The 16906-nt window shown below is 34.5% G+C and overlaps 1 protein-coding gene and 1 long non-coding RNA gene across 3 annotated transcripts; one reads left to right on the plus strand and one right to left on the minus strand.

The window, feature by feature from the left end:
• Window positions 1–7368: 7368 nt before the first annotated feature.
• Window positions 7369–10184, plus strand: LOC107760547 (uncharacterized). 2 transcript variants are annotated; one of them, XR_001642426.2, is made up of 3 exons: window positions 7369–7701; window positions 9404–9502; window positions 9585–10184. It is a non-coding gene; the product is annotated as an uncharacterized LOC107760547 (long non-coding RNA). The 2 variants fall into 2 exon arrangements; XR_012708477.1 differs by lacking the exon at window positions 7369–7701 and having other exon boundaries at window positions 9263–9502.
• Window positions 10185–14809: 4625 nt separating this feature from the next.
• Window positions 14810–16618, minus strand: LOC107760539 (putative FBD-associated F-box protein At5g56560). The gene is made up of 3 exons (XM_016578607.1): window positions 15458–16618; window positions 15099–15281; window positions 14810–14974 (listed from the first exon to the last, which is right to left on the minus strand). Exons 1-3 carry the CDS (start codon window positions 16616–16618, stop codon window positions 14810–14812), a joined length of 1509 nt encoding a protein of 502 aa, XP_016434093.1.
• Between the last annotated feature and the right edge of the window lie 288 nt (window positions 16619–16906).

Consider the following 16906-nt stretch of genomic DNA (forward strand, 5'->3'; position numbering starts at 1 on the left):
GGCCGGTATGCGGACCGCATACCTGTTATGCGATCGCATATGCGACCGCATAACTGCATCGGAGCTTCCATTCTTTCTAATTTTTGACCCGACCCAACTTCGATTTATATCCCTTGAAGCTCATTTTTGAGCCAAAATCTGATATTTTAGAGAGAGGTGAGAGAATTTTAGAGAGAGAAAGTGAAGACTTAGTGATTTATCCATCAATTCTTATTCAAGGTTTGAAGATTTCACAAGGATCTTACTAGGGCTTTTAAGAGGTAAGAATATTTTCTCTAATTTTTTAATTTCGGGTTTGGAGTAAAGATGGGTGATTAATAGTATGATTCTTGGGTGTAGAGTATCATATATACATACCAATAAGGTTGTGGAAAGATTGTTAACTTCAAATAGATAAGGATTATGTTGAAAATGGTAGAAATCTTAATAGACTTTAATTGAAGATTTGAGGGTCAAGTTGGTGTCGGATTTCGGTGAAATTTATATGGTTGGACTCGTGGTTGGATGGGTGTTCATATTCTGTAACTTTTGTTGGGTTCCGAGACGTGGACCCTACAGGCGAGTTTTGAGTTAATTTCGGATTTTATTGGGAAAATTAGTATTTCCTTATGGAATTAATTAAAATAATTTATATTGACTGATTCGAATTAATTGTGGCTAGATACGAGACTTTCGGAGATCAATTCTCGTGGCAAGGGCATAGCGGAATAAATAATTACACGAGTTGAGGTAAGTAACAGTTATAAATCTGGTCCTGAGGGTATGAAACCCCAGATTTTATGTCATGTGATTATTTTGGAGGTGACGCACATGTTAGGTGACGGGCGTGTGGGCGTGCACCGAAGGGATTGTGACTTGGTCTGTCCCGTGAAACTGTAAAGTTAAATAACCTGTTGTTAGCTATAAGCTCTCTTTGTCTTGAAGAAATTTGACTGTAAATCATGATTAAAAATCATGCTTAGGCTATGTGATAGTACTGTTAGGACCCACAGAGGTCGTGTACTTATTGAATTATTTGCTAATTGTTGTCTTGTACTCAGTCATAATTTTCTTGCGTATTATACCTCAGTCTTTCTGGATATTTGTTGATATACTATGTTATCTTTGTTTGGGCTGATCTTGTGATTTCTGAGAGCCCGAGAGGCTTGAGAGGTTGAGGACTGAGTAAGACCGAGGGCCTGTCGGTGAGGTAAGGATAATATGGCACGTGAGTTGTCCATGCAGGATATTATAGCATGTGAGTTGTCCGTGCAGATTATGGCGCTTGGGCTGTAAGAGCCCCTCGGGAGTCTGTACACACCCCAGTGAGCGCGGGTACCCATTGAGTGTGAGTGCTGAGGGCTGGGAGCCGAGTGGTTGGGCTGTTATGATGAGCTGAGTGATTGTTGCCTGAGAGGGTGTACTTGCTTTGCATTTGTTGTTGCACTTGGTTGCTATCTGTCATTGTTGTGAAATCGCTGAAAGAATTTATGTCCGGATTACTTGAAATTGACCTCTATAAAATTGATTTGACTTAAATTACCGGATTTGAAAGCATGTCTATTCTTTGCTGGAACTACTGAGAGTGAACTATGACTGTGTAGCTCGTCATTATCTTAAGTTCCTTAGTAATTATTGTTACTTGCTGAGTTGGTTGTACTTATACTACACCCTGCACTTTGTGTGCAGATCCAGGTGTTCCTGAATATAGGGGGTGTTGATCATTTCGCGTAATTGATTTTCAGGAGATTTTGAGGTAGCTGTCGTGTTCCGTAGACATTGTCTCTCCTTCTCTATCTCCTTATTTACTGTATTTGGTCTCACACTATTATAGACCATATTTTCTAGACTTGTACTCATATTAGACGCTCATGTATTCAGTGACACCAAGTTTTGGGAGTGTTGTATCGGATTTTGCTAGATTTTGGTATTGTATTAAACGTTACGTTTTTAAATTGAAAGGAAATCGTGGGTTATTGATGTTGTCGGCTTGCCTAGTACTGAGATAGGCGCCATCACGACAGGTTATGATTTTGGGTCGTGACACCAATGCCTAACACTACGCGTTCGCGATGGGCTTGTCGCGTTCGCGAAGGGTAACGCCCCCATCGCTTCGCGTTCGCGAAGAAGAAATCTTCAGCTGCCCAGTTTACTCTTCGCGTTCGCGAGAGTACCTTCACGAACGCGAAGAAGGACATGCCAGAACACCTACTACAGTAAAGTACCAGATTTCCAAAGTCCAAAACATCCCGTGGCCTTTCCGAAACTCACCCGAGCCCTCGGGGTTCCAAACCAAACATGCACACAAGTCTAAAAATATCATACGAACTTGCTCGCGCGATCAAATCGCCAAAATAACACCTAGAACTATGAATTTAGCACCAAATCATATGAAATTTTCAAGAACACTTTAAAATTTCTATTTTCTCAACTGGACGTCCGAATCACGTCAAATCAACTCCGTTTCTCACCAAATTTCACAAACAAGTCTTAAATATCATAATGAACCTGTACCGGTCTTCAGAACTAGAATACGGACCCGACACTAACAATGCCAAATATTAATCAATTCTTAAAAACAAATAATTTTCAAACTTTTAATTTTCATTAAAAATTCATAACTCAAGATAGGGACCTCTGAATTCGATTTTGGGCAAACGCCCAGGTCCCATAATTCGATACGGACCTACCAGGGCTGTCAAAGCACGGATCCGGGCCTATTTACCAAAAATGTTGACCGAAGTCAACTAAAATCATCTTTTAAGGCAAAAATTCTTATTTTTATTAGTTTTTAACATAAAAGCTTTCCGAAAACCTGCCCGGACTGCGCATGCAAATCGAGGAGGGTAAAAATGAGATTTTTAAGGCTTAAAAGCACAGATTCGAGTTCTAAAACATAAGATGACCTTTTGGGTCATCACAGTAAGTTATAAGTCGATGAATCAATTTACAAATAGATATATTTGATGATAAATTATATATACTAATTAGGATCTTCACAAGTCTATCCCTAAAAGAACCCGACCCTGTGGTCCTAGCGCTTCGTGTTCTTATATATATATATGGCTATACCTATACACACACACATATATATATATATATAACACGCTTCGTTGTACTACTTTAACTACATATATCGCATGTTATAGTATATGTTAGTGTATTCATTATTTGCATTACAAAAGTGTTAACAGATTACACTTATATTATTTAGATAGTAAATATAAACGTGATTCAAAAGTTTGACCAATGTTGACCTGATAACCGACCAACTTTGGTCGGTTATTTTCCAGAAAATAAAATTTACGGACCAAAGTTGGTCGGTAAATGCTTCCCCTGCATTAACCGACCAACGTTGTTCGGTAATTTTAAATATAAATTCTTAAATTTTATAAAATATTTTAAATATTAAAATTTAAAAAATTGGGTCCAGATTACCGACCAACGTTGGTCGGTAATCCAAAATTTTCTTTGACTAAGCAAGTCTGACTAGCTGGGTCAACTTGTTGACGAATTTATCGACCAACTTTGGTCGGTATTTATTTTTTTTAAAAATGTAAAATATTTTTTTTCCAGTTTCCGTCCAAGTTAGACGGTTTTTGATCGCTTTTTTTGACCGATCAACGTTGGTCGGAAACTTTTGATCGGGTTTTAGCGGATTTCTAGTAGTGGATGGTAATAATCATATCTTACTCCCCCCTCCTTTTTGTCGGTAATGCTTGTTCTTTAACCAATGAGACACCATTAGTTTTTGGGTATTTGACATTTATATCAGGACATTAATATTATTTTAATCGGTCACTATTTGTTTCATTAATTTAGTTAAAGGTACAGTACATATTATAGGCTACAGAGACTATGTAGTAGTACTTGTTATGCATCCTTTATTTCCATTAAAACCACAAGTTGTATATGAGGAAGCAGAAACTGAACTTCAATTCCCATTTGTTTGATCATTATATTGTATACCAAAAAGGAGCTTGACCCGGCTGATGCGCCAAGTGATTTATCCATTCCACAAAGGGGAGAAAATAATCAGTTATATTTCAGATTCTCCTTTCACTCTTTTACTGTAATCCTTACAATAATGTCATCCTATAATTGACTTTTCTCTTGACAAGTTACCAACAGTGTTAAAAACTATCAACTCCTACGCCATAATCCACATTCTCAAAAAGAAGTTTAATTTAAAGAAACAGAATATTAGCAAAATTAATGTAATTAGTTTTCCTGTATATTTTTCTTTTCATTTCTAATCTTTTTCATGTAAATAAAAGAGAAGTAGAGAAAAACTCAATACTGAGTTTCGACGCTCTTTTAAGAGCATTAACGCTTGGTTTGTAGGTATGATTAAGGACGAAGTAATTTGTATATATAGATCGCTGAACTCAGTAACTTTTGGTCCAAACCTTATTATTTGTTATAAAAATTCATTGATTATAAACCCAGGAGAATGAAAATACAATATTCAGTTACCCAAGCGAAATTAAGAGTTGAGAAGTGAGAAGTAGACCCACTTAATTTATTTTGGTTAAAGATTCTTACTTTATAAATGACCGCTTGACCGGCCAACTGTTTTAAAAATCAGTTTAATTCATGTGCATTTGGGGTGGGGTAGGGGGGGATTGGGGGTAGGAGAGGGACAATATGTGAAAATATAATATTGTGCTTTTTATTAAATTTAGGCGAAATTAGGAATTGACGCGAGTTTTTTTTAATTTTAATTATGTATTATGCATGGGGATAGAAGAGGGACTACAAGGTGAAATCGACTGACTTAAGAGAAAAAAAGATATTTTATTTCTGTACTATTACTGTATAATACACGTGGCAAGCTTATAAAATGCCGTGTATCTATTTTAAAGACTTAAATTTATCCATGTTTGGTCCATTAGTTTTTGGGGTATACTTGAGCAAAAAATATGTTTATAGCATTTTTAGACCAAAATGTTAACAAAAGATATTTCTAAGCTATGTTCGGGTCAAATAATTTTGTGGTCTATTACAAATTTATTTTTAGTTTTATGAACTAATCTTTTTTTTTATACATAAAAAATCTATCTTTTACTTATAAAAGATCTGGAAAAAACACTTTCTTAATTTCAACATCATAAAAAGCCATAAAAAAACCCATTTTCACGCTATTTTTAATATGTTAGAGACATTTTTGATCATTTTCTGTTTAGAAATTAACTTCACGTGGGGAAGAGAAGAATTAGTTTCCGTTCAACATTAAGTTTGAACGGGGTGAAGATGGATTAAAGTGGACTCGCATAAATGCCAAGTAGTAATAATAATAGGGTATTATCACTTTTAGCCTGTGCTAGAAACTTTTACATCTGATAGCCGAAAAATATATAAAATTTGTATAATTTTTGTATATAAGAGGAATTTACATAGAATACAACCTTTTGAGGACTTATTTTAATTCCCTACAACTACTCTCACAAAATTACTTTTAGTATAATTTATTTTATTATGTACAACTATTCATATCCTAAAATATCTCTCTTGAGATTCTTTTCTCACTTAAAATATATCTCTTTCTGATTATCTCTCACCTAAAATGTATCTATCCCTATCAATATTCTCCTCAATTTCTTCAGTAAAATATATTCCACTATATAACAAGCGTCTATCCCCTTTCTTCGTCCCATATATTATGTGCAGGTAAAAATGCATAGAAAATCCATTGCTCAGAAAATCATGGACAGTGGTGCTAGAGACTCCTCCAATTCCATCCCTGTTATCGCTGTTAAGTGTATGCTGTCTCTTCCAATTTCTTTGTTCTTCTTAACTGTGAAGGGAAATTTCTGATCACCCAACCTTCTACCCCAAAATTTTATATTCTTTGGTATTTCAAAAATAATAGAGTAGCTTGAAGCTTTTTGAGAATATTACAACATTGTAGTGGTGTGCTTGTGTGAATCACTTTTGTTGGTGAATAATGTCTTTAAGTAACAAACACTTTTAAGTAATAAAAACTTAAATTTATTTAATTTAAGCAACAAACACTCATGTTTTTCCCCTTCAAAATATGTAACACATGAATAGATATTCATTCCTTAATAAGTGTCATTAATATACTGTATAAATATACATAAATATATAGTATATATATATATATATATATATATATATATATATATATATATATATATATATATATATATAGTAAATATAATGTATATCTTTCTTACAGTAATATATTATGTAGATATACTTCATATACAATATAATGCAATGAAGTAGCTAGAAGTGTTATGGGAATATTTATAACATTTCGATGATGTGTTTTAGTGAATCAATTTGCTGGATGAATAATAACTTTAAGTAACGAATTCTTCTAATTAATTAATAAAAGTTTTATTTATTTTAAGCAACAGACACTTATATTTTTTCAAAATCTGTAATGACACATAAATTGGTATTCATTTCTTTATATATATCAGTAATATACTACATAGATTTACATTATATATAATAGATACTAATATATAAGTAAGTTAATATACGCTTGCAACAAATTAAAATTCATGTACTTAAATGTATATTTTCCCTTATAGTGATATACTACACACACATATATTATACAATATATATATATATATAAATCGGTTAATGTATCTACAACTTATCAATGCCCGTGTACTATCATGGATGATTTTCCTTACAACTAAAAATTCTTGTTACTGTTTATTTTTCCTTACAACTAAGGTTCAAATAATACTTGGATTAAATATTTCTTATGATATGATAAATCATGATGAATCATAAATGCGAGTTGTATCAATGGACGAACAATGAAATATTCTTAACAGAATGGAGATAATTTAGATTTGCATTGATGTGATAATATTTGATTGCTAGTTGATTTCCTTAATTATAGGGATTCTACCATATTTATTGGGTGACTTAATAAATTGGACCCTCATTAGCTATATAAAATGAAATCACTTATATTGTACAAAACGTAAATCCAATAATAGTTGTAGATAATGGAATATACTCTTACAAAAGTTGTAGTTATGAAAATTTCCCTAATAATAATAGGGTATTATCACTTTTAGCCCGTGCTAGAAATTTTTACATCTGATAGCCGAAAAAATATATAAAATTTGTATAATTTTTGTATATACTATACAGAATACTATATATATACATACAAATTTTATACATCTTTTCGGTTATTATTTTTACAGCGTCTATACAATGTCATTTTTCTAATAATTAATTAATATTAATAAATACATTGTCTCACACAATTTGGGTTAGGTGTGCGAGATACATTCTAAAATTTCTCATAAAGCTGTGAATCTTGACATCTTGTGTATATATCGGATTGGGCTCAACTCCTCTACAGTATCTCTCCATTTTTATAAGTGCATGTCTAATTTAATGACATTTGTCATCTTTTAGATCCAAGGATCAAACTTTATTTAGACTAAACCATGATTAAACTACATTCTCTTGTTGGGTTAGTGTCAAAATTAGAAAGAGAAATGAACTATCCAAAAAATCTTGATGGGTTTCATTTTGATTGGAAAAATATTTTCGGATCAATGGAAACGATTCTTTGGCACAAGAATGAAGAAAAATAAAAGATTAAACCATTTACAAACTACTGCAACAACAACACCACCACCAAATTGCAAGGAGAAAAATAAAATCAGTTGTTGAGCAAAATATTATTGTGGGCAAAGAGTGACGGCAACAAAACGGGTTCTTCTTCAGTCTTACACCTCTTGTGATTTCTGTAGTGTTAAATTAAACCTCTTGTGATTTTTGTAGTGTCAAATTACCCATGTTAAAAAAATATCTACGATGTGTTTGATAAAATGTCTCAACTGAACTTTTGAGAATAAAGTAGGAAATCAATATTTAACAATGTGATAAATTGCATTCCTTAAACACACATAGCAAGTTGAATAATTAAGATTACAAACTGTTTCACAAAATGTTGATCGATAAGAACATGTTTCTTCCTAGTGGCTATGCCTGCCTTCAAGCAAAAAGGCAACATGATAGCAGTTTGCTCTACATTTATCACTTGAAAATTAGACTCTATTCCTTGTATAGACTTTCAATCTTAGTTTCGAAATGAAAGTTCAAAAAAGCTAAAAGTTATGAATAAGATTGCAGATGACCCCATGCTAGTATGAATTATTATGTTGACCATTTTTATGTTGCTATTATGTTGTCTTATATTGTCTTTTTATCCTCTTGAGCCGAGGGACTTTCGGAAACAGTCTTTTTACCTCTTCAGGGTAGGGGTAAGATCTGCGTATACACTATCCTCCCCAGACCCCACTAGTGAGATTTCACTGGGTTGTTGTTGTTGTTGTTGTTGTTGTTGTTGTTATGTTGATCATTTTTAACTGGTATGATGTTGTTAGTTCCTTTAACCAATCATAGAGAAACTATCTTTTTGTATTCAATTTTTCTCTTATGAATTAACAATTTGTCTTTTTCGTTATTTTTCTTCACATTAACTTCAATCAAAAAATTTTATCAATGCAACCAATTGCTACAAAAAAAACTATATTTATTTGGTTTCTAAGAAACAAAAAAGTTGGAAGAACACAAATGAAATTGTCCCTGTGAAAATAATATCTCATTTGAAGGAATTTAGAATTTGGGGAGAAAAAGATTTAACAATTTGGAGATTTGATTCATGAAAGAATAATAATAAAAAAAATTCATGAAAGAATTTGATTTGCTGGTACGGTATCCCACTATCCCCGTAAGTAAATGATTTTAGATTTAAGAAAAAACTAAATTATAGAAATATTTAATTTTAACCATAGTTTATGGACTGATTTAATCTTGGCCTTTAGATTTGAAAAATGACATATGTCATTAAATTAGACCTGCACTGCTAAAATTGGAGAGATTCTATATAGGAGGGGATATATCTCCATTGTCTTCACCGAATACCCTCTCTCCATATTATTCTCTCCCTATTTCCTATCTACAATTATCCAATATCAGATTTGTCTTGGATATATATGATATATCGCCACAAACTTTGGTAAAATTTTCAGCTTAAAAAAATATGGCATAGTCGGATTATTTTAATGGAGTCAATATTTCGATTATGCCTATTTCTTTAGGCTGAAATCTTTACTAAAGTTTACAAACTCGAATTACTAAAGTTCACCATTCTATCGTACACCCACAATCTACTCACGTTTTGCCCCACATGCTTACTCCTACATAAATGTGCAAGCATTGCTTCTCCTCCCTCGAAACAAAAACTCCAATGTTCTTCATAACTAGCTTATATTTCTACTAGAAATCAACTATAGGTTGAGCCGCATTGCCACCACGTTCCAAACGGTGGAAAGAATTTCATTTTGTTTATATGAAGAACAAGTAGCTAGAGAAAATATCTTAGTTTCTATGTTCTTTGTTTTTGTTTCAGCTGAAATGCCAAAACTGTGACGAGCTGTCAAAAAGACAGTGTGTCTATATGAATGACAGTGAGTACAACGGGCGTGACACAGTCAACCATGTCATAAACGTAAAAAAAAAAAACTCGTAATTTTATCCTTGTTTACATCCAACTTTGTTTCTCATCTCTCTAATTAATTTTTCATATTCAGTGCAAAGGGTGCAAGAAATATAAGACTGTGACGTTGATTCCCGGATAATATGGGAGGCCGTTCACAGCAGAGGATTCAACGAGCGGAGCTTATGCTCCAGTGATGCTCTTCGAATGCGATGAGATGACTCCTGAAGGATACGAGTTCAACGGCGGCCGGAAGCTTACTACTGTAAGATCCTCCTCCAATTTCATAACTTCCTATTCCACTAACTAATGTCCTTTTTTTTTAGCAGTCAATGATATTTTCAAGTAGGACTTGGGTGAGGTTATCGACAAAGTGAACTTGGGGAACGACAAAGTTTAAGGGCAAGCTTGATATGTATGGCAATAAGCTTAAGGTGGATAACACAAAGGGAAAGTTTATGATTCACCAAGCAAGAACATGTTTTAATCCCCTGTGTCTAGGAAAATTAACTTGCATTGTACAAAGATGTTGAATGGTTTGTTTAATTTGCTCGTTTAATGCAGTGTTGTAGGTTTATTAGTTGCAACTGTTTTGTGGTTTGAAAAAGTTGACCACCTACATCAATTGTGACTGAGTAAGTAGATTTAGGATTTAAGTTTTATGGGTTTAACCTTTAAGGTTTTTAGTATTGAACCAATTGTCTTTTTAAAGTTATGGGTTCATATATATTGCAATATTAATATATTTTTACATATAAATTTACTTTCGCATAAAAAATGTTGGTACATTGCATCCGCCTCCGGTTGGAAGCTGAATCTATTGTGTTTTGCTTGAAACTATTTGAAAGAGGATTTTATCCCTTAATGAAAGGTGGCCTGAATTTTTCTGAGAATTGAAACCATACAGAACAAAAAGATTGCTCCATTTAACTGAGGAAATATGAGAAAGAACAATGAGATTGTACAAGAATTTCAATGTCTAGCAATATTTATGGTACCTGAAACCCAACAAAATAGGACAAAATATTACTACCATATAACTTCTCTCTTTTGTGTTACAACATGGCTCCTAGTTGGTCGCAAATTAATGAGATTGTAATATGGCCAAATTTTCATGACATTTGCAATGACATAATGTAATGATCCAACCGGTCATTTTAACTTTTAGAATCCAGTTCCCTAAAATAAAGCTTTTTGTAGCTACTTGTAATGATTTATGACTTGCGGGGATGGTTGGTTCGGGATTTGGAAGTGTTTGAGGTGAAACCGGAATACTTGGTTCCTTAAGTTGGCCTTAAAGTGCTAAGTTTGACTTCGGTCAACATTTTGAGAAAATAATTCCGGAATAGAATTTTGATGATTCCAACAGCTCCGCATGGTGATTTTGGACTACGGAGCGTGATCGGAATTTTATTTGGAAGTCCGTAATGAAATTAGGCTTGAAATGGCTAAAATAGGAATTTAAAGTTTGAAAGTTTGACCGGGGAGTTGACTTTTTGATACCGGAGTCGGAATCCAGTTCCGAAAATTTTTATAGCTCCATTATGTAATTTATGACTTGTGTGTAAAATTTAAGGTCAATCGGAGTTGATTTGATAGGTTCCAACATTGAATGTAGAAGTTGAAAACTCTTAGTTTCATTAAGCTTGAATTGGGGTATGATTCATGATTTTAGCGTTGTTTGATGTGATTTAGAGGTTCGACTAAGTTCGTATGATGTTTTAGGACTTGTTGGTATATTTGGTTGAGGTCCCGAGGGCCTCGGGTGAGTTTCGGATGGTTAACGGATCAAAAATTTGAGTTAAAAAGCTGTTGTAATTTTTCCTCTTCTGTTGGACATTCTGGGCTGTGATCGAGCCCAGATACCGAGGCAGATATCGAGCCCAGGGTTGACGAGGTACAGGCTTGAGCTAGATATCGAAGTCATGATCGAAGGTCCAACTCGAGGGCCATGATCGAAGGTCCAGCTCGAGGGCCAGGATCGAGACCCAAGATCGAGGGTCACGATCGAAGGCTCAAGCTCGATGACATGATTGAGGCTATGATCGAAGTCCCAACCTCGATACCCTGATCGAGGCCATGACCGAGGTCCAGGCTCGAGCCTGAGATCGAAGTCGCGATTGAAGGCAAGGCTCGAGGGCATGATCGAAGGTATGGCTCGAGGGCTAGGATCGAGACCCAAGCTCGATGCCCTGATCGAAGGCACAACCTCGATGCCCTGATAGAAGGCAGATGTTCGATACCGCGATCGAGGCCCAGTTCGAGGACCAGTTCCGAAGGCTGCTGAGTAGTTTTATAAAAAGAGGGCATTCGTCCCATTTGCCATTTTTGACGAACTTGAGCTTGAGTAGAGACGACTTTTGGCAGATTTTCGAGGGAAAAACATTGGGGAAAGTGATTCTAACTCGGATTTGGTCTACATATACAAGTGTATCATTGTTTTTCTCAATTTAATTAGTGTTTTGATATTTGAGATTTGGAAAAGTTTAGAAATCTCATAGAAACAAAATTTTGAGATTTCGGTATCGATTCGAAGTCGGATTTGAGTGAAACTGGTATGGTTGGATTTGCAATTGAATGGGTTGTCGGATTTCATAACTTTCGCCGGATTCCGAGATGTGGGCCCTGCGGACGAATTTTTAATTAATTTCGGATCTTTTCTTTAAAATGTAGTATTTTCTTATAGAATTGATTCCTATAATACTTAGTGATTGTATCGAATTATTTTAGTTAGATTCGAGCGAGACAGAGTTGGATAATCGTGAAAAAGGCAAAAGTTGTGGATTAAATTAGAGCAAGACGAGGTAAGTCTCTTGTCTAATCTTGTGAGGGGGAAATTACCTCATAGGTGATTGAGATTAAATAATTGTTGCTAATTGTGGGGGCTACATACGCACGAGGTGACGAGAGTCCGTGCGTAGCTATTATTAATGTTAAAGTCCGGGTAGTTTACGACTCAAAGCGTGTATTACTTGTGTAAATTATATTCTTTGATTAATTAATATTAATTGATATATATATGAATATATTGTGAATTGTTTGATAAAGATATTAAAGGATGAAAATCTCATAGGTTTGATTTCTATTTAAATCAATTAATTGTCAAAAGAAATTGTTCTCCTCCAAAATTTATCTTATAATAAACATATTGTCCTTCCGGAGGCACATAAGAAAATGTCCTCCTTTCTTGTGGAGCGGACCGAACGCCTCGGCAGGATAGATGCATCTATGGATCGCGCCGCACATCCCTCGGCAGTGTACACGGCACTCTGGATCGGGCCGTACGTCCTCGGCAGAAATCATGCTTAATAATAATAATAATAATTACACGATACTTTAATAATTTATTTCAGCTTGTGAAGCTAATTAGTAAATTAAAAAATCTTCAAAATTTAATGAACTATTATTCTTGCTTGTTAAGGAATTAATTGTTACTCCTGTAAATGAGATTTAATTGATAAATTGGAATTTATTTGAATTGAAGGAATTTAATTAATATATTGAGAATTGATACATTTGAAGGAATTTGATTATTTCTGCTGACTAAATAAATTATTGTAAATTCTGTAAATCACGCTGATTTAAATATCCTAATTTTATTTCAAGTATTATTGACTTATAGTGAGTGTCAAAGTCGGTCATCTCGTCTCTACCACTTCGAGATTAGGCTTGATACTTACTTGGTACACGTTGTTTACGTACTCATACTACATTTGATGCACTTTTTGTGCAGGATCTGAGACAGGTACTAGTGGAGGACCTATCATCACATATCCACGTCATCCCGAGGCATAGTGGTGAGCTGCCTTTCTGAGCCGTTTTGCAGCTATCAGTGTCTCTTCTTATATCTACATTCTGTCTATTTCATTTCAGACAGTATTTGGAGTTTTGTATAATCTACTAGATGCTCATTCACTTGTGACACCAGGTCTTGGCACACACATTGGTAGAGTTTGGGTTTATATTTTCTTGGTTTTAAATTTTATCAATGTATGCTTAATTTATTAGTTGGCTTGCCTAGCTGTAGTGTTGGGCGCCATCACGACCTACATGTGAAATTGGGTCGTGACACATAATATCCATTATAACAAATTTGTGGTTCATCACATTTGCCATGACATAATATCCATTATAACAAATTTGTGGATCATGACATTTGCCATGACATAATATCCATTATCAGGCCAAAGATTTTTTGCTATAAATAGAGGAGTTTCTCCTCATTTGAAAACACACCAATTCAAGAGCTTTTCACTCTTGTCTTTCTTTCCCCTCCTTTATTTCATTATAGAGTATTTTGTAAGAGAGTGAGCGTTGGGAAACACTTGTGTGAACCCTTTCTTTGGAGTGATCTTGTGAGGTTATTCTCTTGGGGTATTTGGGATTAATTAGAGTATTTACTCTAATTTTGTACTCTCTTTTGTACTCCTGTTGGTATAGTGAAATTGCTCCTCTCCGCTTGTGGACGTATGTCACCTTGACCGAACCACGTTAAATTTGTGTCTTTTTTATATTTTTTAATTGTCGTTATTATCAACTTCCATTGTCTTTGTTATTGTCATTATACCGTTGTTTGGCTAAATTTCGCACTACCCGAGTTTCCGATCCTAACGGAGATCAATCGATGATCACCAAAATACATAAAAGAGGGGTTCTGAGATGAATTTCTTAAAATTTATTAAGAAAAGAAAAGGACCTAAATTTCAGTTTATGCAGTTAACTACGTAGATTTAATTTAAGAGTATGGGCAACCTTGTTTTCTTGACACGAGTATAACATTTAAGCCTCAAATCAAGAAGGTTAAACGAAAGATGAAACAACGAAAAATAAAAGTAGACCACATCTAAGAAAATTTTAGCTCTCTGGCTATCTTTTAGCCGTAAAATCATGACCAGACTTTCACCTGTTGCACCCCAAGCATGCATTAACCCTTTTCCAATATATAATCGTACAGAAAAGCAAAGTTGGTTAAATCCAAATATATGTAAACTATAATTTAGAGCAAAGTCCCAAAATACTGATGAAGATTTCTTGAAAAAGAGAGTCTTCTTAAGGAAATTGGAATTCTTTAACACCAGTATTTCGAAATAAAAAAGTGGTTCAAATAACACCAGGATATAGCTGATTAATTTCATCGACTTCTCGCACGAACATGCTCTAAATTTCATACAAGCGTACGAAAAGGTAAATTTTACTTCATATGTAACACACAAGTTCAGAGCAAAGTGAAAAAAGAAAAAATTTCGAACGCATGTTACCTAAGTTTTACTATGTAAAAGAAAGATAATTAAAGATCTAACAGGGCGATGCATTTTCGTATTATTTGAACATAAAAGTAGTAATTTTCTCAATTAGGGACGTGGATTTCAGCCAAGTATACAAATTGGACGTCCCTTCCACAGCAGCAGCGCCTTTAAAAATTCTAACTTTGTTAGGTTCACCATTTTCCTTCTCTACGTTTCCTGTTACATTCTGCCGCAATGCCTGTTATTATTCCAAACCAAAAAAAAAAAAACTAATTAGATATATTGAATAAACGCAGTAAAATAGCATGTTCTAGCTAGGCTATATGAAAATAGCTGTTAGGCTTTAACATATATACTTATACCTGGAGTATTTTGCTGTCAGTACATGGCACTATAGATATTATGTTAGGATCCCAGGACATTAAATCATCTACGAGTAATTCAAGATGTGTCGGAGTTTTCATAGGAGTAATAAGTAGTTGGAGTTCTCGAACTGGAGGAACCAGAACTTCTCGTGCATCTTCATAAATAAGGATGCTTTTATTCTGCCATCCATAAAGAAACCCAAAACAGATTAGGCTGTTGAAATCTAGGCCACTCAAAGGTTAAACAACAATGAAAAAGTTTAAAAAAACAAAGAGACGTATGAATCGTATGTATTATGATGTTACACTAGTGGTGAAGCAGAGGAAAAATATACTCCAATAGAAATAGAAATTACCTTCTCACAATGGATAACTAATATCAGACCCTTAGAATAGTTGAATTTCTTAACGAAATCCTGAAGATTATTGTACCAAAATGTATCTACATCTCCAAAGTAAGATTTTGATAGAGTTGGCGGCTGAAAATCAAGATCGGCCTCTTCCAGGCTATAAGGATTCATAGTTGAGAATGGCATCTTGCAACCCACAAAATTGAATTCCATCAGATTTGGAGTCAGCATTTTGACTTGCTCCAAATTCATCCAATGTGATAAACTGAATATCTTGAGTTTTTCACTCGCAATCACTATATTTTTCATTGTATAACATCTCCTTAATTCCAATTCCTTAAGAGCTGAGAACTTAGAGCATTGATGTTCAAACTGTTGATCCGTCATAGTGCTAGCTTCCAAGCTGAGAATTTCTAGTGTCTTATAACCATCTAAGATATCAATTTTGCAAGGTAGCAGTTCCACTTCACGTTTCTTCTGTTGCTTGTACAAAGGCACCCCTACATATACAAATTTTCGAAGATTTGGAGCCTGGATTTGCAGTTTTTCAAGCCCTTCACACTCCGATAGCTCTAAATTTTCTAGATTTACTAGGCCAAAAACATGCAAATTTTGTATTCCCCTGCAACGATCTAATTTTAGATCCCTGATGAAAGGGCATGTACTAATTAATCTTTGCAATTTGTTGGTCGTACTAGTGCTATTATCTTTTTCAAAGTTGCACATCCATAGCCACAATTTAGTCAACGTTTTACCTGCATAAATAGTATCAGGAACGTTATAATACAGTGCCCCCATGTCAATTTCAAGCTCTCTGACATTATGTTTAATTGCCATGTTCGTCCATCGATCTAAATGCGAAGCCAATTCTGGATGACGAAGCTGCCTAAGGATGAATGAATCGATGCTTAGTTTTTCCTTGACATAAGGCTCAAGGGAATCATCGACGAATTTGACAAATTTCTCCAGGGACCTGAAACTGCTGTGGCTGCACTGATCGAACATCAGGTCAGGTCGCAAAGTCCAAAGGCGATTCCATGTCTTGGACAAGACACAAGTTCGAGCTGCCTCTTTTAGGTTGCAGCGGCCAACCTGGCGTATGATGTGATATATGACGTTCTCAGGCAACTCTGTTATTCTGTCCTTGACATCAGTTGTTTCCTCCATCCTAAGTAAAAAAATATTCTTTGCAAGCATTATAAGAAGTAAAGGTAATTTATACATATATTCAGTCAGTTCCCTATAACTATAACTTCCCACTCCTCGTTGGTATTGGAGTTGGAGTTGGTCACAACTTTCCATTCCTCGTTGGACATGGAAATTATAGTTTCATTCCTTTTCGGGACATTAAAATTTAAAACATGATTTATATAGCAACTACTACTTCCGCCATTCTACGCAGAGCTAAATTAAACCTTTTATGTTCTTGGAATCGAAGGTTTGTATATAAAATTA

This window comes from Nicotiana tabacum, chromosome 4 (assembly GCF_000715075.1).
Source record: "Nicotiana tabacum cultivar K326 chromosome 4, ASM71507v2, whole genome shotgun sequence".
NCBI lineage: Eukaryota > Viridiplantae > Streptophyta > Magnoliopsida > Solanales > Solanaceae > Nicotiana > Nicotiana tabacum.